The 23,868-nt window shown below is 35.9% G+C and overlaps 1 protein-coding gene across 1 annotated transcript in view; it reads left to right on the top strand.

Moving 5' to 3' along the window:
• ANO1 (anoctamin 1) overlaps positions 1-20,904 on the top strand; it is a 126,292-nt gene extending 105,388 nt beyond the window's left edge. Inside the window, exons 17-27 of the mRNA XM_087877521.1 lie at positions 1,019-1,093; positions 3,032-3,233; positions 4,723-4,834; positions 5,769-5,826; positions 5,934-6,034; positions 7,011-7,156; positions 8,655-8,807; positions 10,055-10,107; positions 11,599-11,783; positions 15,593-15,698; positions 19,163-20,904. Of these exons, the coding sequence (XP_087733647.1) occupies positions 1,019-1,093; positions 3,032-3,233; positions 4,723-4,834; positions 5,769-5,826; positions 5,934-6,034; positions 7,011-7,156; positions 8,655-8,807; positions 10,055-10,107; positions 11,599-11,783; positions 15,593-15,698; positions 19,163-19,423 (1,452 nt within the window). The 3' untranslated portion in view covers positions 19,424-20,904. The remainder of the gene's footprint in view (positions 1-1,018; positions 1,094-3,031; positions 3,234-4,722; positions 4,835-5,768; positions 5,827-5,933; positions 6,035-7,010; positions 7,157-8,654; positions 8,808-10,054; positions 10,108-11,598; positions 11,784-15,592; positions 15,699-19,162) is intronic.
• Positions 20,905-23,868: the final 2,964 nt, after the last annotated feature.

Below are 23,868 nucleotides of genomic sequence, written 5' to 3'. Positions count from 1 at the left end.
AAATCAGACAAAACTATGTGGCAGACAAATCCGGTTTAGAAAGCATGAAACCCACTATGCTATTCCTTCAAGTTTCATATCATTGGCATCTTTTCTTCTTTGTGACTTTGCAAATATAATTCCATATGTACATACCCATCATCCTATTTTATGTGGTTGCAGTCCATATTCTTTGGCCCATATGTCTTTTGAAAAATACATAATACAATATGTGCCATTTTTCATGCTTGCCAGACTCCGGTGTCCCTAAACTTTACTATCCTTGAGAGAACAGCTACTCTGTGTTCACATGGGAAAAGCAGAGGGGATGCTGCTAATTTACTTGCTTTCACTGTCATTCTATCATTCCTGTAAGTGATGACTTGGATATAAATTAAGCTTTCAGGAAATATTCTAATAATACTTTATTCTAAATGGAAAATTACATTGCATTTTTTTAAAAAAAACAATCTAAACAATGTCTGAAGGAAAACTGGACCAGTTTCCAAAATTAGTTTGGGCTAAATATGTTTTGACAGTCCTTCCAGAGAACTGTTTTGAAGAAGCTGCCTGGCCTTAAAACTGCATCTGTCCCGCATAAAAAAAAAAAAAAACCATGTGTTAGCAAATGTTCTCCTATCCCTTTTCCCTCCACTTGACCTTGCATTTCCCCTTACATGAAAGAGCTGGGAAAACTCCATAATTGATGATGGGTCTGCAAAATGAAAAAGAATGAATAAGAATCCCATTGCCCAAATTGTTAGTACTACATATAGCCTCAAATAGCCTCATCTACAAATTTGTTCTGTTTGAAGTAATTTGCAGACTGCCTGACTTAGCTGTAGCTTGATGAAAGCTTGTCAATTGACTGACACTCTTTTGTTTACTCTTTTTAGAATGTTTACCTCTGTTTATGTGTCTTTGCACTTTAATTGTGGTCTTGCCTATTCAAATTTTGATAACAAGCAAGAATCAAAAAGGCAACTTATTTAATTGCTATAATGAATTGCTTTGTTTTATGTCTTCTTTTGTGTGCTAGACTGAAAAAGAAAAACTGACATGGAAAGATCGTTTCCCAGCATACTTCACAAATTTTGTGAGCATTATTTTCATGGTAAGCATTATCTTGGAAACATTATTTTCATGGGCTAGTTGTCTTCTCAAAAATAGGGAAACTTTTCTTAAAGGAGGGAACAAACCTTTCCTTTATCTGTCTTGTTGGAAGTGCACATTTCATAATTTCCAGTACATTTGCATGGTGACAGTTTAGGGAGGGTTCCACTAAATGGTGCAAAAATTAATTAATTGGCTTGTGTTTTTCAAATAATACATTTTAAAAGTTTTAGCTCTATAATGAATAATAATAAAGCTTGTAATATTCTACTTGTATTTTCTTTCGCAGATACAGTATCTGTGCCCCTGTAATTATGCTATTTGAACACCATATTTTGCCAAACCTAATCTCTGAAGAGGAGTTTAGAGTCCACAAAAAAGTTATCACATTACTGAAATTTCACAAGAATTTAAAACTGATTAAGGGGAGCAACATAAGACATTATATTGCTTTGTTGAATTGACATTACCTTGACAACAGTTACTGGGAAAATCATAAGTCAGATCATCCAACGGGTTTGCAAGAAGGTGATTACTAGAGACCAAAAAGGCTTTATTAAAAATAGGTTATATCAGACTTTAAAAATTATACCACTTTAAAAAACACCCAAAATGACTATAGATCAGTAGACCAAGAGAATGCTGTGGATGTGGTGTACCCAGACTTAATGAGGCATTTGATAAAATTGGCCATAACCTCCTTCCTCATAAAATGGAATGATGTGGAATGGATGGTGCCATCATTATATGGATTTGCAGTTGGTTTCACAACTGTACCCAGTGCATGGTCTCTGTTCATTTTTATAAATGAGTTCAATAAAGGGAAAGAAGAGATGCTCAGCAAATTTGCAGATGACACAAGTCTGGGAGGATTGCTAACCCCTCAGAAGACAGGCTGAAAAGATAGGCTCAAGACTTAAACATTGGACTTTTTCCAACAAATATAGTTCCATGTCAAGAAACATAGGATTCTGCGTTTAGATAGGGAAAAAAAGATGTACATGTACAAGATAGGCTCAACAATAATACTTGGGAGAAAGAGCTATGTGTCTTGGTATACCACAGATTGAACATCAGTCAGCAGCATGCTGCAGCTACCAAGAAAGCTAATGTAATATTGGATGCATCAACAAAAGTATAATGTGAAGATTACAAGAAGTGACAGTTCCACTTTATACTTCATTGGTATACCACACATATAATACTTCATTCAGTTTTGATCATCACAATGCAAGAAGGATACTGAGGAACTGGGAAAAGTGTAGTGAAGAGCAAACAAATTTGGTGACGATCTGCAGCCTAACCATATGAACATCTAGATATGATTTAGTCTAAAGAACAGAAGGCTAAAGGGCACTTGATAGCTTTCCAATACTTCCAGTCCAAAACAGAAGGACTGTCACAGGAAGATGGTGTGGTTCTAAGAACCAATAGATGGAAGCATAATCATGGGTGCTCTATCACTGAATCTTCTCAAATAAAGATTGGCAACCACTTGGCTGGGGTGGTCTGAAAGGGAAGATTCCTGCCTTAGATAGAAAATTAAACTAGGAAGCCTCCAAGTTTTCTTACAACTTTATAAGTCTATGAATATAATTGCAGGGTTTTTACTAAATAGATAATAATGAACGAAGAGCATTCTGAATTCTGAAAAGCAGAATTCATAAGCAGAATCATTATTTTATGGCATTTTCTTTATTATTCTAACTATATTGTGTTTAACTTCAGAGCTGACATTTTTATTTAGTAGTATAGTACTATAGAAATGTTTAGTTTATCCATGTGGATTGTAACCATTTCCCTGTAAACCATATGGGAGCATGCAGCTTTTATAATATTATAATTGGCACCAGTAATTGAAACATTTCCATATGAACTACGTCAGGCCATAATAATATTGTGAACCTAATCTTTTGATAACTGATTATGTCCTTTTCAGATCGGACTGACATTTGCTATTGTTTTTGGGGTTATTATATACCGAATCTCCACTGCAGCAGCTTTAGCAATCAGCTCCTCTCCAGGAGGCAGGTCAAATGTTAGAGTGACGGTCACAGCCACTGCAGTAATTATTAATCTGGTGGTGATAATAATCTTGGATGAAGTATATGGCTGCATAGCTAGATGGCTGACTCAGATCGGTAGGTACATATTCTCCCATTATTTGACTTAGAATTATGATTTTATTAAATGACCTGTCTAATGATTCAGCTTTGACTTTGCAAGCAAAATTACATAGGAACAAATCATGAGATAATAACATAAAAGGATTCTTGGCATTAAGGCAGTCACATCTTTCAGTAACTAATATTCGGTTTAATTTTAAGTGTGGAAATTATTTAAATTCATTTAGAGTCTTGTCACCTTGGTGAACCAATTTTTTTTTAAAAAAAACCAAATAACATGATTTATCTTCATTTCCAGTCACTGCTTACTTTAAGAATATAAATCAAGAAGTAAAAAATGGAGGGGTCCAGACTTTCTTTCAATATGCATTTTTTTATTGAAAGGGAAAATAATCAAGCCAGATTGACATTATACATACCACATTGTAGGGACGACTGTAGTGTATCGGCTCTGATCACATTATTCTAGGTACCATATTTTTCGGACTTTAAGACACATCGGTGTATAAGATGCACCAAAATTTCGAAAAGGTAAGTAAGAAAAAAAAGGTGTTTGCCCTCCCCAGCCCCCAGGAGCCCTCTGCAGGCCTCCCAAACCCTCTGCGCGCCCTGTTTTTTGCAAAAATGGGCCCTTTTTTTCCCCCATTTTTGCAAAAAACAGGGCACGTAGAGAGTTTGGAAGGCCTGCAGAGTGTTCCTGGGGGCTGGGGGAGAGCAAAAACGCCCCCATTTTTGCAAAAACACACCCCCTTTTTCGTGAAAAAGGAGGCACGCAGAGGGTTTGGGAGGCCTTTTTGGGAGGGCGTTTTTGCCCTCCCCAGCCCCAGGAGCACTCTGCAGGCCTCCCAAACCCTCTGCGCATCCTGTTTTTGTGAAAAGCTGGCCCATTTTTTGCAAAAATGGGACAAGCAGGGCAGGGCTTCAGAAGGCCAAAAATTGCTGTATTTGGTGTATAAGACGCACCAACATTTCCACCCTTTTTTAGGGGGGGAAAGTGCATTTTATACTCCAAAAAATACGGTAATTGCCAAGTGTAATCAGTTTCTAGTTCCACCTTTTTCTATGAAGACAAGACTCTATATTAACTGCCATAAATATCAGCCTGTGCAGTACTCATTGACTTGCAACTATTTGTTTAGCGACTGTTTGAAGTTACAATGGCACTGAAAAAGTGGCTTATGACCATTTTTTACACTTATGATCATTGCAGCATCCCCGTGATCACATGATCAAAATTCAGATGCTGAGCAACTAACATGTAATCATGACAGTTGCAATATCCCAGGGTCATGTGATCACCTACCTCCTGCAACCTTCTGACAGACAGAGTCAATGGGGAGGCCAGATTCAATTAACAATTGTGTTACTAACTTAACAACTGCAGGAATTTTGGCATTTCATCCGTTTGCATAAAATGTGGTCCTATGTCAAGGACTATCTGTATAATACTTAGTACTTTAGATTGATTTTCCAGTCACATTTGCATTAATCTCATTTACCTCAGAGGTTCCAAAAACAGACAAAAGTTTTGAAGAACGACTTATCTTCAAGGCCTTCCTTCTGAAATTCGTTAATGCTTACACTCCCATTTTCTACGTTGCTTTCTTCAAAGGCCGGTAAGTTGCATAGATTAATTAATTGCTTCATTAGTATTTTATGCTGTTCCAGAGCTCTTATTCAAACAGGGACAGCTCTTTAGAAGGATTGTCACTTGAGTTTCCCAGACTACACCTACCTCCAAATATTAAAATCATAAAGTTTAACTGAATTAATTAAGGTAGCATGGTAATTTCCCAATGTGTAATGTTGGTTATGTTTCTGTTAGGAGCACTTTTTCTATGCCCAACAGAAGCATGTTGGCATATCGGTGTACATTAAGAAGGGATATTGCTAAATACTAAGGCAAAATACACTTTCATTGGTTAAAATTTGAGTGTTTATTCAGATGTTCATGCTGTTTTAAGTTGTTAAAGATAGAAGCATTTACAAAAGTAAATGGCAGTCAGCAGCTTTACTGTTTAGAATCATCAAATTGAGGAATATTATTGAAAATACCACAAAGGGAAGTTTCCACAAGCAAAGAAAAGGTTGGGAGAAACCGTCTTATTGATACATTCCCTTGCATTGCTTCTCTTCTGAGGGCTCTTAGGTCAAAAGCAGTACTAAAGCAGTGTCCAGAACTACAATCAGATAGTGGAAATAGCAAATTCAGGCTTTTTAAAACTCTATTCAGAAATATTTAATCCAATAAATTAATTAATTGGATTTTCCTCATCATATCTTCTTTCCTTTAATGATGTTTAACACTAATAAACACAGCTCAAAGGCAAATTACTTCTTTGAAAATGTTCCTGATAACGTTTGTGTTGATGAAAGTTGAATATATTCCTGGTAGCTAGATTTGCTTTTCTGTATTTTTTTTCTCTGAAACTAAATTAATCATCCATTGTACAATGTGTATCTGTGTAGAATGATGTAAAATATAGCATGAAGTGTCTGAAAGTTTGTGTCTGTAACACAAATTCTAACCATTGTTTCCAAATTATCTAGATTTGTTGGACGCCCAGGAGATTATGTCTACATTTTTCATTCTTTTCGAATGGAAGAGGTAACTGTAGCTTATTTTATTCATGTGTCTAGAAAACATCTATGAACATTCTGTTGGGGTATACGGATGTCCCCAGTCTTTTTATTTTGTTTTTCCCTTTCTTTTAGTGTGCTCCTGGTGGTTGCCTGATGGAATTGTGTATACAACTTAGCATTATAATGTTGGGCAAACAGCTGATTCAGAATAATCTTTTTGAAATTGGCATCCCGTAAGTAGTAAGGAATAAGAAAATATTAGCTATCTTCTCAAAATGATTGCATATCATCTCTTGATAAATTAAATATATTTTTTCTTGTTTGATATCCATGCCGTGCAAGAAAATGTTAGACTGAGGATACACCAAAGTTTAAAATAGTGTGCATTTGTTTTGTTACTTTATTATTTGTTTTGTTAGTTCAATACATTTTGTTTTTATCTGAAGGACTATTTTTTCTCTGCAAACAATTTATTTATAAATTATTTATTTGCAATAATTTAAATTCAGGATTCTTTTCCTTATCAGTAAACCTTGTAGTCTGCATTTCAACAGTGTTTTCCCAAAGTATTGTATATGTCACTTAATAAATAAGAATTATGAGTCTACAGTGGGGCCAACTTGGTAGATAAATAGAATAGTACAAAATACTCAAATTAATATAGTATATAGTATTAATATAATAGTACATAGAATAAAAGTCTTCATAGTTTTTCAGTGGCCACATTTTTTAACAATTTGATCAGGATTGTAGAGGCTGGTAGAGATTATAATAGACCAGTAATTAAATCTTCATGTCCCTTTAGGAGATAGTAAAGAATTTTTTTCATTTATTTTGCCAGAATCTTTCAGACATTTGAATCTCTTATTTTCCCAATAAAACTAGAAAGCCTACTGGCCCTGTGAACTAACATAATTTGCTTTAAACAGAAAAGAACTTCAGGAAAACCTTTATAGCGGAGATGACATAAAAACAGTAATGGGGTGCATATGAAACTTTTGGGCATTTTCACAGGATTCTTTGGACACCATTTCAGATACTAGAGAATTCAAACTAGAAGACTGTCATTCAGCTACAAATAATTTGGGAATTTGCTTTATTTCCCAAAGAACGTCATAAAATATTGAAAATGGAAAACCAAATCTCTAAATGTTTTTATAAAACATATAAGACATCTAAAGCAATTTTACTTTTCCCCTTTCTTGTTAGGAAAATGAAAAAATTTATAAGGTACTTGAAGCTGAAACGACAAAGTCCTGTGGATTATGAAGAGCATTTGAAGAAAAAACAGCGTTATGAAGTAGACTATAATCTGGAACCTTTTGCAGGACTTACTCCAGAATACATGGAAATGAGTAAGACTTAAACCATTTAAAGTGGGGTTTCCTAGTGATTACTTGTTTTGCAGTGAACCAGAGTTTTATCCATTCAATGATTTATTATCCATTCAAAATGGATGTTCCAAACATGCTTTTTCAAGAGGCAACTAGACTTTCTGGTTTTTCTTTGAAGACGTTTCGCTTCTCATCCAAGAAATTTCTTCAGCTCAGAATTTACATTCAAAATGGATTTATTTATCCAGCCTGACTGTTATTATATTTTCCAGTTTTCCAGTTCTTTCTTTTTTCAAATTCTTTTTTCATGCAGTTATGATTCAATAACAAAAGATATATTATCCCTTTAAGAAGTTTCTATTATTTGAAGTTTAATACATATAATTTCCAGAGGAGTAACTTTGATAAGAAAGTTCAGCCCTCATATACTTAATCCATTCCCGAGTGGATTATAGTAGTGTTCTACAAGCAGCCTTTGAAAAGCATTCAGAAGTTTCAAGCACTGCAAAATGCAGCACCCTGGGCAATTATTTATGCCACTGGATTAGTGCATGTTACACCTGTGCTCTAAGAGCTGCATTGGCTGCCAGTTTGCTTCTGAGTTCAATTAAAAGCGCTGGTTATGACCTCTAAAGGCCTACATGGGGATATCCCAAAGGTGCTTTTTCAAGAGGCAACTGGACTGTTTGGTTTTTCTTTGAAGATGTTTCACTTCTCATCCAAGAAGCTTCTTCAGCTCTGACTGGATAGTGGGAAGGAAAGGATTTATACTCCTTACAGACAGTTGGTCACTTGCATTCTTTTAGAGAGTCATTGAGGCCACCTGGAGGTTTGCCTGTGTCATCAGGGTCATCTGAGTGGTGCAAATGGGTGTCGAGCCTTCTTGGAACTGTTGAAAGTACTGTGTTGTAGACTGGAGATAGATGATAGAAGATTTTGATTGAATCTCCCATGTTTTCTGTTTATGGCTTTTAATTGCTCTAATTGTTTTTAATGGTTTCATTGTTTTGATAATCTTTATTTTTGCTACTTTAAATATATGGGCTGCCCAGAGTCACGTATGTGAATTAAACAAAGTAAATAAATATATAAATAAATCAAGTTAATTTATTAAAGCAAAGACAACAAAGAATCTTGTAGCTCATTAAAAGTAAAAAAAATGTACTAGGTTTCACCCTTTAATGGACTTACATCAACTACATGAAATACATTCTTTTCTCTTGTGTTAGGAATATATGTAGATTCATAGTTTAGTGGACCTTTGGGTGGGAGAATTGTAAAAAGTGAAAGCAGCATGCAGTTAAATAAAAGAAATGTTGTCCAGAAATGCTCCCACACAATACGTACATTTATATAAAATATCCAGTAGCAAATAGTATAACATATCAAACACTTAAGAAAATACATATAATTTGTGCATAGTATGCATTCACTGATTTGCAGCGAGGTTGTGTTTTGGAAAGCAAATTCTACAAGAGTAAAATTGGTAATTGACAGTAGTTTCTTTTTAAATTTTCAGTAATCCAGTTTGGTTTTGTAACCCTGTTCGTTGCATCCTTCCCATTGGCTCCCTTGTTTGCATTGCTAAACAATATCATCGAGATACGTCTGGATGCAAAGAAATTTGTCACTGAGCTTAGGAGGCCAGTTGCAGTGAGAGCTAAAGATATAGGTAAGTTAGTAATTATTTATACAATATCTATATATAATTTATAAACATTGATTAGAAAACAGAAAATTGAGTCCCCTGGTTTGTGAAAGATAACCACTGAATACCAGCTAGTGTTCTTTATTTGTGGCAGTCTGACCTCAATAGCTAGGAAAGCTATTTTATTCTTCTCTTGATTTCTATCCTGCTTTTATTTTTTTACTAAAGGAATACAAGTAGTTATAGATATTTGAAATACCAGTGTAAATAGCATGAAAAATTGAACAAAACTTTGTTTCTCCTTAAGGGTTTCACTTCATATGCCAGCAGGCATAGAAAGAAGGGGCCATTTGACATCCTTAGGAAAAGCATTCTAAACTTCACTGTAACTACCAAAGAATCTTGTTCCTTGGTTCTACACCCAGCCCCTTCAATAGGCTAAAGACTTACCGTAAATGAAAAGCACAAACATAGCTTGTATCAAATTCATCATTTACCAGTAGAACTGAATCATCCTTCGATGCATCCACTAACCTGTTCAAACAGTAAAAGATTCTCAAAAGGCAAAACTGGAATGCAGAAAAGAGATGGGGGGAAAAAATGACAAGAAGTTCCATGTTACCCCATAGAATGGAATGTAGAAATGAGGGAATATAATCTAGAAATAAGTGAATTTACAAACTGAGTAGATATTAAAAGAAATATATATTTCGCTTTGAACTTTGAACTAAAGAAAGAATGAAAAAAAGTTAATACCATTGCTATTATTTATTTATAATATCTAAATTATGTATTATATATGATATATTAGTGATCTATGCATTAACAGCCCAGATCCTAGGAAGCAATTACAGGTAGTCCTCAATTTACGACCACAATTGAGCCCAACATTTCTGTTGTTAGGCAAAACATTTGTTAATGTTTTGAAACAGAAACTGGACATTCATCTGTCAGAGATGCTTTAGTAGTAGAACCTGCACTTAACAGTGGATTGAACTAAATCAAGAGTTTTCAGACTTTTTCAGGCTGTGGAAAAAAGATCCTGGAATCTCTGATCAAAGGACAAAATTATAAGAATAGAACACTGGCTGCATTTGAGTATAATTTTACTTTTGCCTCTACTCTCTCACAGAACCCCAACCTTAGGGGTTCTCTGGAACAGAGTCTGAAAACCCCTGGTCTAGATGACCTTGATAGTCCTTTCCAAATCTGTGATTCTATGATCAGAGTTTGCGATAATACTCTTGAATAGCTTGCTTGTCTTTTCCCAGGGATATGGTATAATATCCTCAGAGGGGTAGGAAAATTGGCTGTGATCATAAATGTAAGTATTTTTTTTTCTGTAAATAATATATGAAGACAAAATTCTCATTTCTGTTCAATTATTTTAAAGGTTTACTTCCCTACTAAAGTAGGAAAGTGTGAATATACCTAGAAAAGCAGCCATAAAGATGGGCTGACATTTGGACTAACCTCAGCTCCATTTCCCAGATGGCTCTGCCTCCGTCTTTTATATTTTCCTCCCAGATGGCTCCAGCTTCCTCTTTTGTCAAGAGGCCCATCTTTTCTATCCATTACCTCCTTTTCCTTTATCCCTTGACTTCATTTCCTATTTCCTGTATGGTCTAGAGCAGCTCCGTGGCAGTATGGCCTCAAAACCTACCGATCCTTCACTGTCTGTCCATTGTGTTTCCAGACTGTAGCTTTCTCACTTCTGAATGCCAACATTAATTCTTCTCTTCTTTTGCTCCCAGGCTTGTTAAGCATGGCATTCTTTGTCCTTTTTCTATTAGGTCAAAAGGGAAAGTTGGAATTGGTTTTTAGATGTTGATGTCATAAAGACTTTTCCTAAAACAAAAGGGGGCAACTAGCAGGCATCTAATCTGTAGCTCTGAGATCACCCCACAGAAAATGACAGAAAAGCCAAATGGCCAAATTTTGGCAACACAATTTTCAGCTAAAAAAAGGAGAAAATGAAATTATACCAGGTCCCCAATAAAGAGTCCCAAATTGCCTTAAGCATCACTGGGAAAACCTGCAGCCTGGCAGGCAGGCCCACAGGTTAAGAAAAAGTGGTATACACTAAAGCTAAAGAAAATTGTGCAATTCTATGGATCCATATGGAAAAGATCGACTGTAATTCTAAATACTAAGCTTTCTACTCTCTTCTGAGTAATAAGTAAGGTATCTGCCCTGCAAACAACAGCTAAACATTTCATGTAAGATTTATCTTAATTGTGAAAGATAAAAAATATTAAATTGCTGGATCAAAATAAAACTCTTTGTCCACTATTTGTCAAGTTTTTGTGCATTTGATAAAACCTCTAAATGGAGCATTTGCACAAAAAGCGCACAATTTCAAAACAATGAACGCAAAGTGATTCAAAATTCCCCCAGCATGCAGAATAACGAAAGCAACATTAGTGCCCCAGATAGTATTTGTTTATTGATAGTGGGTGGGGGGGGAGGCATGTGTGTACCAAAAATATTGGGAATGGCAATATGGCAAACTTGGGCCTGTTATCTGAAAGAATTTTGCAATTAAAAGGATGTCAGTGTTGAAATGCCTATAGCCATTTTTCCACCTGATGTTAGCTTTCCCAGTCAATTTCAGCTACTCAATTTGCTGCACTTTTAGAGTTTGAATCTCAAACCACCATGGTGCAAAGAAAACCATTAGCCTGCTGATGCGATGATACGGTTTGAACCAGACTGATTCATGGCAGTCCCTGCTGGGGGAGGAGACAATTGAGTCTGGTTATGTAATGAAATGTGGCCTGAATATCTGCGCTCATTCTTTACTTTTGTGGCTTAGGCATTTGTGATCTCATTCACATCTGACTTCATTCCACGCCTCGTGTACCTGTATATGTACAGTGAGAGTGGCACCATGCATGGCTTCGTGAACCATACACTATCCTATTTTAATGTCAGCGATTTTCAAAGAGGAACTGCTCCAAAAGATGATATGGAGCTTGGCTATCCAGTGCAAATATGCAGGTATATAATGACATTTTTTTGAAACAGCTTTCCCTAGACCACACCTAGGAAATTTATTTGTCGTGCATTTCATCAAGTCTCTTTTAATTTTCGGTGTGTTTATTCTAGGCTGTATATATTGAAAAGTGCCATCTTTCTGTAGATAAGGCTGCCTTCCCACCTTTGCTTCTATGCCAGCACCATTCCCCCAGTCCAATTACGTAATGTCAAAGGCACAAAAATTCAGCCAGTAGAACCCCATTTTTGAAAAGACAGATTATTTCCCTTGACAGTTTTATGAGTTACTGTCTAGACCAGGGGTCTCCAAACTTGGCGACTTTAAGACTTGAGGACTTCAACTCCCAGAATTCCTCAGCCAGCATGATTGGCTGAAAATTTCTGGAAGTTGAAATCCACAAATCTTAAAAGTTGCTAAGTTTGGAGACCCCTGGTATTTCTCTGATCCATTATGATTAGTTTGGATCTACTGTCTGACAACATATGTCTCTCTCACACACACACAGACACATAATAAAATAAAGCTATCCTAAATCACCTCATGAATGAATCAAGCATATTAGCAGATATGTATCTTTAAAAACCTAGTAGCCATATGCTCCTTAATCTAATATTCTTTTGACACAGAAATCTACAATAGATTTTTTTTTTAATGGAAAGTTGTTGCTGCTCTTTATTCCCTTCTGCTTCTAATTTCCATTATGGCTATACTAATTCCTCAAAAAACTGTTTCATACATATGGAAATAGTACCAGAGACAAGTTTCATTAGCTAAAAAATACATAGCTGCTGTAATCATTCATGTGCATATTGAGAAGAACCCTGTTCAAATAATATATCCAGCCCTATTACGTAATCTGAATCTTTCAAATATTATAAATGTCACACTCCACTATTCAAAAAGTGCCTAAATGGAGTCCTTTATACGCCAAAACTTTGTAAACCCTAATTTGTCTTCAGTCCATTGAATTGTGGCTGGATCTCTAAATAAAACAAAGATAAAATCTCACTAATTCATTAATTATTACCACATAAGCTTGCTCAGTTTCATATATGATAGAATAAATGTCTGAATTGCTCTAATATATTTCCTCCATATCTTGTATGAATCTAATTTTGATAGCCACAAAATTGCTTTCTTGATACTCAGAATTCCTGCACTTTGCATCCCAAATTCCAATGTAACCTCTTTTCATATATCTTCCCTATTTTTTTTAAATTAAATGATACTACTTAGAGTTTGTATTAAGACACTTTTTCTGCTTCATTCTCCTTCCTGCTTACTTAGCCATTTGGACTTGGGAGGGGAATTGAAAGCCTTTTAGGATGCCTCTGAACTACAACCCCCAGTATCTATGTCATTGGTCATTCTACTAAGACTGTTGAGAGGTGAAAGACCATAAGTTTGCTGTCCCTGCCCTAGGCAGGCTGCCCAGGGCTTGTCTCACTGCACTATAATATCCTTACATATAATATTCACGGTATTTTTCTTTCCATGTCCTTCCATTCAGGTATTAATAAATGGTTGCATACTTGTCTGCAGTATAGCAAGCTAATCCTTTTTCTGGAGAATATTTTCAGTCAATGTTTCCTTTTCTAGACTCTGAGACTAGCTTGCTTGCTTAATATAATTTCACATTTTTCTCAAATATGTTATGCAAAATACATAGAGCATCCTATCTCTTCAACAAAGTACATGGAAATACAGCAATTCACTAACATGTTATTCTGATAAAGCAAAAGAAATGAGCATAACAATATTTTCAATATGTCAGTAGTAAACTCAATGTAGTGACTGACACACTGACTTTAGTTAGGAGATGATAGATGATGACGAAGATAGATAGCTAGCTAGATAGATGATAGATAGATACAGTCAGATTTAGAAATATTGGGACATCGACACAATTCTAACATCTTTGGCTCTATACACCACCACAATGGAGTTGGAATGAAACAAACACAATGTGCTTTAACTGCAGACTGTCAGCTTTAATTTGAGGATATGTATATCCAACTCTGGTAAACGGTGTAGGACTTACAGCAGTTTGCATATGTGCCTCCCACTTGTTAAGGGACCAAAGGTAATGGGACAGAATGATAATCATAAATCAAACTTTCCCTTCTTAATACTTGGTTGCAAATCCTTTGCAGTCAATCACAGCCTGAAGTCTGGAATGCATAGATATCACCAAACGCTGGGTTTCATCCCTGGTAATACTCTCCAGGCCTCTACTGCAACTGTCTTCAGTTTCTGCTTGTTCTTGGGGCATTTTCCCTTCAGTTTTGTCTTCAGCAAGTGAAATGCATGCTCAATGGGATTCAGGTCAGGTGATTGACTTGGCCATTGCATAACATTTCACTTCTGTCCCTTCAAAAACTCTTTGGTTGCTTTTGCAGTATGCTTTGGGTCAGTGTCCATCTGCACTGTGAAGCGCCATCCAATGAGTTCTGCAGCATTTGGCTGAATGTGAGCAGATAATATTGCCCGAAACACTTCAGAATTCATCCTGCTGCTTTTGTCAGCAGTCACATCATCAATAAATACAAGAGAACCAGTTCCATTGGTAGCCATACATGCCCACGCCATGACACTACCACCACCATGCTTCACTGATGAGGTGGTATGCTTAGGATCATGAGCAGTTCCTTTCCTTCTCCATCCTCTTCTCTTCCCATCACTCTGGTACAAGTTGATCTTGGTCTCATCTGTCTATAGGATCGTGTTCCAGAACTGTGAAGGCTTTGTTAGATGTTGTTTGGCAAACTAATCTGGCCTTCCTGTTTTTGAGGCTCACCAATGGTTTACATCTTGTGGTGAACCCTCTGTATTCACTCTGGTGAAGTCTTCTCTTGATTCTTGACTTTGACACACATACACCTACCTCCTGGAGAGTGTTCTTGATCTGGCCAACTGTTGTGAAGGGTGTTTTCTTCACCAGGGAAAGAATTCTTCGGTCATCCACCACAGTTGTTTTCCGTGGTCTCCCAGGTCTTTTGGTGTTGCTGAGCTCACCAGTGCGTTCCTTCTTTTTGAGAATATTCCAAACAGTTGTTTTGGCCACGCCTAATGTTCTTGCTATCTCTCTGATGGGTTTGTTTTGTTTCTTCAGCCTAATGAGGGCTTGCTTCACTGATAGTGACAGCTGTTTGGATCTCATCTTGAGAGTTGACAGCAACAGATTCCAAATGCAAATAGCACACTTGAAATGAACTCTGGGCCTTTTATCTGCACATTGTAATTGGGGTAAATAGGGAATATCACACACCTGGCCATGGAACGGCTGAGAAGCCAATTGTCCCATTACCTTTGGTCCCTTAACAAGTGGGAGGCACATATGCAAACTGCTGTAAGTCCTACACCGTTCACCTGAGTTGGATGTACATACCCTCAAATTAAAGCTGACAGTCTGCAGTTAAAGCACATTTTGTTTGTTTCATTCCAACTCCATTGTGGTGGTGTATAGAGCCAAAGATGTTAGAATTGTGTCGATGTCCCAATATTTCTGGACCTGACTGTAGATAGATAGATAGATAGATAGATAGATAGATAGATAGATAGATAGATAGATAGATAGATAGATAGAATACAATAGATAGAATACAATAGATGATAGATAGATAGATAGATAGATAGATAGATAGATAGATAGATAGAATACAATAGATAGAATACAATAGATGATAGATAGATAGATAGATAGATAGATAGATAGATAGATAGATAGATAGATAGATAGATAGATAGAATTTGATATGAACTAATAAATTATTCTCAGAACCTTCTGATTCTCAATTCTAATGTTTTTCAGATACAAAGATTATAGAGAACCTCCATGGTCTGAAAATAAATATGACATTGCAAAAGATTTTTGGGCTGTGCTTGCAGCAAGATTAGCATTCGTAATAGTGTTTCAGGTAAAGTACAATCAAAATTTGTATTTTTTTCTAGAAATTAAACCATAATAAAATGAATACATTGTGGTTTTAGGAGAGTATGATATCTAACATTATTTGAAAAATACCATTACTATTTATACTACCAATACTATTTATCTAGTAGGTATCAACAACTTTTTCAAATTCCAGTTACTTTTACACAAAAAACATTTACAGTAAAATAAAAATGATACTGTACATTTTACAAAAACACAGCACTTGTACTGTGATTTATACTGTGGCAGAAATTGTTGCATTGCACACAGAGACTCTCAAATGAGTATACCAGAATACCATCAGCTCAGTGAAGACTGCCCATATGAAGAAACAGCTCTTCCCTTTTGTTGTCTCTTGTAACAGTATGTAAGAATGCTCTTGAATGATGAAGGGAAGAGATGCTTCCTAGGGAATGATCAAAGGGAGAGAGCCTGCCCCTGAATAATGGGCAGAGGAAGAAATATAAAAAGGATCCACCCTGATTTATCAGGTGGTAAAAAGAGATGGCGGGAAATTTATACTTTCAGAGTTGCAAGATTCTGTGAATGTAGCTTTACGATAAAGTAGCATTGCCGTGCTTCTTGTCTAGTCTACTTGAGAGGCTGACAGCTCTGGAAAGAAAACAAAGGTACCATTGGTGCTCAACCTCTGTTAGTTGTTGTTGTCAGCTTTGGAAGCCATATGTCACAAGGGTCACCTAAATTAAGTAGCTTTTCCTCTTGTCTGGACCAACAGAAGGTTTACATTTGTCCTCATTGTCACTGGTTGTGTGGCTGGGCAACAAGGTGGAGCCAGCACTAGCACAGTTGAGAGCACCATGGGTAATAACAAAGGCAATCTGAGGATGCTCATTATGGCATCACTTATTGTTCAAAACAGGCCATCTTTCTTCCATCAATATAGTATCTGTTCGATGACTACCACAACCAGTACTTCTCACTTCCTGATTACAACAGGGTGTTCGTCACTGCAGTGCCACCATTATCCCCAGGGTTCACTCTTTTCTGAATGGCATGTGTCCTTGTGTAATTTAAGCTTAGTTATGTTTCAACTCTTTCAGTGCTTTTTTTTTTCTTTACAAAAGGGATCATATTATGAAATGTTGCCTGTCTTCACTCTTAACTTTATATACCTTTTCTGCCAGCTCAACCAATCCTGTTAGCCTTGTCCTACTAAGTGATGTTGCTGATAAATAAAACAAAATTATAGTAAAACTGTTGAAAAACAACTAAAACCACAGAAGACAATGTTAGTATTCATTGGCCTAAGTGAGATAAGCAGAAACAAATTGCGCAAGTTCGAAGTATTTTACTTTTATTCAATCTGGGGGTTAGACTTGCCCACCTGTGTCATCACTTAATTCAGTTTGATTTCTTTTTCTTGTTTTTAAATTTTCTCCTATTAGTTTTGGAGGCAAGAGAAATGTTTATCTTAGCTCCCTGCCTGATTTATATTTGTGCTATTGGAGAATCATTTCCAGAATCCTGCAGAATTTGCAATCCCCTCTTAGGATGTTTCCTCTGGTACCTAATTTCTGATGGTAAATAAGAATTGGCTTTGGAGGAAGATATTTTAAAATCAGATGTTTCCCATTTTAAAGAAAGCTCCTTCCCCTTCTCTCTTGTTGGGGTGCATCTAATATAGCTGGAATGTCCTCTCAAGGATTGCATTTCAGGGGTGTATTCCTAGATATAGAGAACGTTATGAATATCCCTAGATATAGAGAATGTTATGGGATTTATTTTCGAGTAGACTTTTAGAGTTGCATTCAAGAAGACCCTCTGTGATACTTTTTTTTTAATCTTTGAGTCTTCTTACACAAAAGTATTTTTTGTCTACACTTATATCAGCTCTCAGATAAAAATACATAGTTGACTGGTGTAATTTTCACAAGTTATAGAATAACTTTAGTAATATTTCACATTAAAAAGTTGTTTACAGAAAAGCAGAGTTACATCAATTAATTTTAAAGTTGACATCGGGGAATTCCATTCACTGCTGCTTTGTCAGGGCCCTTCAGATAGGTAACTATGAACATTATGAAGATATATTACAGTATATATTAATTTCATGAAGCAGTGTATAGTTAGTGCTCATTATCATTTAGTTCTAATCTTGGGATCAGTTTAACTACTGTGAAACACATGTACATTTATATATATATTCATTACACTGTCCCATTTCAGGGTAAACTGTTATACAGAGTTATACGGAGTATAGAAGAAGATGTAAAAATAGCAGGCATGAAATAAGAAAAAGGAAAGGAAATATATTTGAAATAAACCATTCACTTAGTAATAGTTATGACAGACACTGAAAAAGCATCTTACAAGATCCAACCTGGATCAGTGGTTTGCCACTGGTTCACTGCCCGCGCAGGCATGGTGCATGCCAAATGCCCGCTGCCCGCGCAAGCATAGTGTGCACCAAACACATGCTGCGCATACGTGCATGCACAGTACACACCAATTGTGTGCTTCGCGTGGAACAAGAAAGCTTGGGAAGATAAGTAGAACAGTGAGGGGTGGAACAGCTGTGCCAAGTGATTTAGATTCACTAGAAAACAAGATTTCCTGCTTTCTAGCTATTTTAAATCGCGCGGTACAGCTGATCGTCAGAAATACCGGTTCGTCCGAACTGATAGCATTTCACCATTGATCTGGATCAGTCACCAGGATCAGAGGTTTTGTCTTTTGAGTTTTTGGATTTGTGCTGGAGCTCATCTTCAGCAGTTCCCTGAAGATGAACTCCAGCACGAGTCCAAAAACTCGAAAGAAAAAACCTCTGGTCCTGGTGACCGATCCAGAATAATTCAGGATCCAGAATAGATCCTGCAGCATTATCCTGGAACACATATATTTGCCTTAATTCATAAGCCACTTACAACCCATTCAGTATTCTGATATCTGTGCCCCCCCTGCTCCCCGTGGTTATGTGATCACATTTTAGGGGCTCAGAAACAAACACACATTTATGGCCATTTGCAGCATCACAAGCTCACGTGACTATGATTTACATTTTTCCCAGGAACCAGTGTTTACTTCTAATTTCCAGCAAAAAAACCCAAAACCTCATAGTAAACAATGGCTTCATTTAACAACCATGGAATTCACTTATGACCACTGCATTCATTTCACAACCACATTTGCTTAATAACTGCTGCAAAAGAAGGATGCAAAATTGGACATGGTTGTGTGATAAGCAAGTTTATAACTGTCGCCACTTATGACCAAAATTTCTGGTTCAGTTATGGTCATAAATCGAGGACTGCTGCACATGATCTCTGGAATTAAGCAGTCTATGCATTGTACTGACGCATTCTTAGGAATCACAAATATATGTGAATTCTTAATAAGCTATTGATATAGTTATTTTTTTAAAAAAAAAATTAGTCAGGCCATAATTTTGACTTGGTTAACCTTTTCTCTTTTGTTTTTATTTTTCAGAATTTGGTTATGTTTATGAGTGACTTTGTTGACTGGATTATTCCAGACATTCCCAAGGACATTAGTCAGCAGATTCACAAGGAGAAAGTTCTCATGGTGGAAGTCTTCATGAAAGAAGAGCAAGGAAAGCTGCAGCTGCTAGAAAACTGGAGGGACAAGGATCAAAGGAGAGGTGAAAACTGTAACAGTCACAGTCCCAGGTCATCAATGAGCCATAGAGGGAGTGTGTCTTCCTGTCACTCATGCCATGTTGAGGTATAGAAGAAGACAATGTTTTACACTGGGGCATTCCATTCATAAAGCAGCCAATATTTACATGATAGATTTCATACTTTAACAACCTGGTGCATGTTTAAGCATATGCAACTGTTTCGCTTATATCTATGTGAGAAATAATGTTCTTAAGAACAGGGAGGACCATATTCTATTTCTGACAAGTTTTCTTTTTTTAATTTTCTTTCCTTTTTTGCACAAAAATAATGCAGGGATTTTTATATATATATATATATATAAATAGATAGGTAACTTGCATAGTTAGCTTAGAGCTATCACAGTTTTATTTTTTAAAAGGAGATAAGATTCTGTAGACTCTTCTCTGAGAATTTTATATTAGCGTATTTATTAAAATAGGATAAAATGTATGAACCAAACTACAAGTATTGGAATAATAAAAAGGCCCCCATTCCCGATAAACTACATATGGGTTTTTGCAATCTGCAAATAATAATAACACTATACTGTGGAGTGCTTTTTGCAAGGCTGTGGCAACAAAGCTCTGACTTGAATCTGCCAACTTTTTTACAAGCAAAAATCCTGTTGAGTTTCCTTGATGATATGTTGAATACCCTGCATTTTCTCCTAAGTGAATGCAGCAGCAAGAGTATTTTGTTTTCCATTTGACATTCTTGCCTCAATTCATCACTTCCATCCTCATTTCATTTACTCTAGTGAATAGAATGGTCAGACTCAAATCACTGTAATCTTAGTCTCAACACTAATGAGAGCAAATCACTTTACCATCTTTCATATCTTCTTCTATGAAAGATGAACAATTTGTGGAAGGGCATTTAGTTTAGTAATTCAAAGTGTCTAGTGTACATTCCAGAGGGGGATTCCAGAGAACAAGAAGAATATTAGCATCAGCACAATTTCCCCAAACACTGAAGGACCTTTGAAGAAAAAGTATCCTGAGTTAAGAGCACATACACACACACACACACAAATACTAGCAAATTGCAGCCCACCACAAACCTGGAATCTTAGTTGCTGAAGGAACACATTAAATATATGTATTCTCAATTATGGTTCTATGTCACCTCTGCTCAGTAAAGCCAACATACTACATTTAGGGAGATTACATCTTTCTAAAACAATTAATGTGATTCCATCATTTCACTGGCCATAGGGCTATTGTAGCTCATAATCTCTTATATATTAAGTAATTTGGCTGAGCTGCTCATTTCTAAATATTATTCTTTTTCATATTTACAACTTCTCTGCCTTTTGCAAATTTGATTCATTTATCTTGCTCTCTTTCACATTGAAATGGTCAAAGAGTTTATTTGAGCATCCTTCCAGTGAAATGCAGGCCTTTCTTTCTTTCTTAGTAGGTATCATATTATAGAGGTTATAAGATATGAGTATCATGGAGCCAGTACAGACATGTGCAATTTTGTCCTCTCATAATGCTAGTCATTTTATGAAAATTGATCAGGAGCAAATTCAGAACAGAAAAAAATAAATGTGGTGCCACACAATCTACGATTACCAAATTATGTCTTTTAAAAGAGATTATTCCATCTACTGAGAATAGATTAATAAATGAATAGTAAAATAGTTGGTGCAATTGTTCAGAGGCAGTACAGGAAATTAATGTAGCAGATAAGCAACAATGTCAAGTTATTACTTTTATGCATTGCTAGTAAATTGCATGGAAATATCTTGAAGGTGCTAGTGATCCACTAGTGATAATGTTAAATTATGATAACAGTCAGATAAGTGGCATTTTATTCTTGTTTCTTTTTAGGTTTTTTTTTTTAAATTCAGATAAGATTAAAAATGAGGAAGTGAAAAGGGTTAGCAGAATTAAGAAGCATTTCAGTTTGCTTCAAAGGAAGGTTCTCCTGTGCCCATCACTAGTTGCTGGACATCCAAATATGAAAATGAAAAAGTGAATAGTATGGACTTCCAACGAAGCCTAGCTTTATTTTTCCTCTTCAAATAGCTAAATATTTTAATTCAATTCAATTGAATTGAATTAAAATTGTTTTGGAAGGATAATGGAGGAGCAATTTATAATCTTTCCAATCTTAAAAAAAGCAGTAGAACAATTCAAGGAGACCAAGATAGAAATGAATGTTACAGAAAACCAGCAAGCCAAAGTGGTGAACAGAGAAAACAAATACATTACAGATTTTGATATACCAAAGTTTTTCCTGGAAAGTCATGGAACCTATGAACAGCAATCAAATGACTGTGTGTCAGTGAATCCTTGCCACAACAGCATATTGTAATGCAATTCTGAGCATATCAAAGTCTAGCCAAAACAAGAATAAATCCTGGTAAAGATAGCCCTTCAAGCCAATTTTCACTTTAAATGTTGCCTTTATATCAGCAAACCAAGGTAGAAAAAGGAATCCACAGGGCCTTGACTGTTGATATGGATGGCAAATATGAACCAATCTGTATGTGACATGGCTCTCATCAGGTCTGATGGTCATGTTTGTATGTTTCATAGTTTGTCCTTGTCTCTTTAAAATAGTTCCAACTGGGAAGTTGTATGACTTTCATTATGTATAAAAATATATATGCTTTTTGTATTCAGAATTTTTCAGATATGTTATGTTGTTGAAAAGGTTGATAAGATGCAGGTGTATCATGGACAGATATATATAAAGATGTTCAACCTTCATTGTCTTCCTAAGAAAAATCAGCATGCAGTATTTGCTTCTTCATTCAGGCTGTAAGTCCAGCAGTATCTATTAGACTCTTGACAGGAATCATCTGATTTGAGAAATGAAGGAATAGGGAAAATCAATTAGTTGTCACTACGCAATCTTCACATACTCTAGTTCTGCCAAACGTTTGAAAACAAACAGCACTGTTGACAGGGTCTAGGCAGCCAAGGAACATGACAACCTTCCTTCCAAGGTAATCCAAGAGGCAGATCTGGATTATAAACCAAAACCTGGAAGACCATTCAGTTACAGCTAGTATATCAATCCCTTTGCGTAGGATAAAAAACAGAGGATCCTTGGAGTCACACTCAATGTCTAGTGACGGCTTTGACACTATGCGGCTTTCTTGCAGCACTACTGAAGTGGATTGCCATTGCCATCTTCTGGGATGATTTTTGGATTTGGGCGTTTTCAACATTCAAGTCTAGGTTGTAGGCCTAGTATTTGTGGATGCTCTCCCATCAAAGTCCAGGTACCATGGCCAGGTTCTTAGGAGTAATTAACTGCTGAAAACATATGGTTAAAAGAGATATAAGCCAATGAAGGTTTGCGAAATCAAAATCAGAATTATAGATACCAGTGCAGTGTGTATGTTCCTTGACAGTCCATCTGTTCAGTCTTACCTATTTATTTTCCCAAAAATAAAACCTGTGCAAGAGTCTCTCACTTTAGCCATGAAGATTTCATGAATGCATGATTTTAAGTAACAGTTTGCCGCAATATAAGGACGTCATAAAATATAACAAATTAGTCATGTAGTATAGATGACTAATCTAATTTGGGGGTACAGGTAGTCCTCGACTTACGACCACAATTGAGCCCAAAAATTATGTTGCTAAGCGAGATTTGTTAAGTGAGTTTTGTACGATTTTATGACTTTTCTTGACACAGTTGTTAAGTGAATCATTGTGGTTGTTAAGTTAGTCACACGGTTGTTAAGTGTGAAAAACGGTCATAAGTCACTGTTTTCAGTGTTGTAACTTTGAACGGTCACCAAGTGAACTGTTGTAAGTCGAGGACTATCTGTATATTGCAAGTAAGCCTACTGTGTGATTTATTCAAAAAGCAAATGCCCAAGACTGTTATATTTCAGTTTTAAAAGTTTGTTGCAAATTTATTTAAAGTAAAATCCCCATTTTATAATATTTATTAGTTTTAATATAAATTATGAATGAATTCAGTTCTTTTTAAATATAATTTATCCAAGATGCTCTGTGTAAGTGAAAATGTATTATGTTAATGAAATTTTGTCCAAACATAATACTCTTGCCAAAGATTATTCTGAATAAAGGGCTTATCTTTTGTTTATAACTGCTTCTTGTAAACTGCATTGCAGGAATGTCACTTATTTTAAAATCATTAGTCTTTTATTATAAATGTAATCAGCCTAATCTACCTTTCTTGACATAGAATCCATGAAAGAAAATATTTGACATAATCCAATAAATGTGTTTTAGCTGTGCTAAGAGCCTTATACAAAGTAAAACAATTTGTTTATATACTGACCTGTATGCATGAATTTGGATTTAAATATGCAAGCATTCAATGAATTTCAAATGCCAAAGATACTGGATATTGTGGATGAAAGTTCACACTTCTTTTTGTTACTTGATGCAGATGGAGGTTTGTTTCCTCTTGCAATAGTCAAAAAATGTTTTGTGTTAGACGTGATGCCATACACTAGGATTTAAAGCTTAATCTGTTCCAGGCTTCAGTAAGTTTATATATTTTCTAATGTAAATAAACATT

Source organism: Pantherophis guttatus, chromosome 1, assembly GCF_059756535.1.
Source record: "Pantherophis guttatus breed Tessera chromosome 1, ASM5975653v1, whole genome shotgun sequence".
Taxonomy (NCBI): Eukaryota; Metazoa; Chordata; class Lepidosauria; order Squamata; family Colubridae; genus Pantherophis; species Pantherophis guttatus.
Note: the sequence above shows the minus strand (reverse complement) of the source record. Positions and strands in the feature narration are given on the sequence as shown.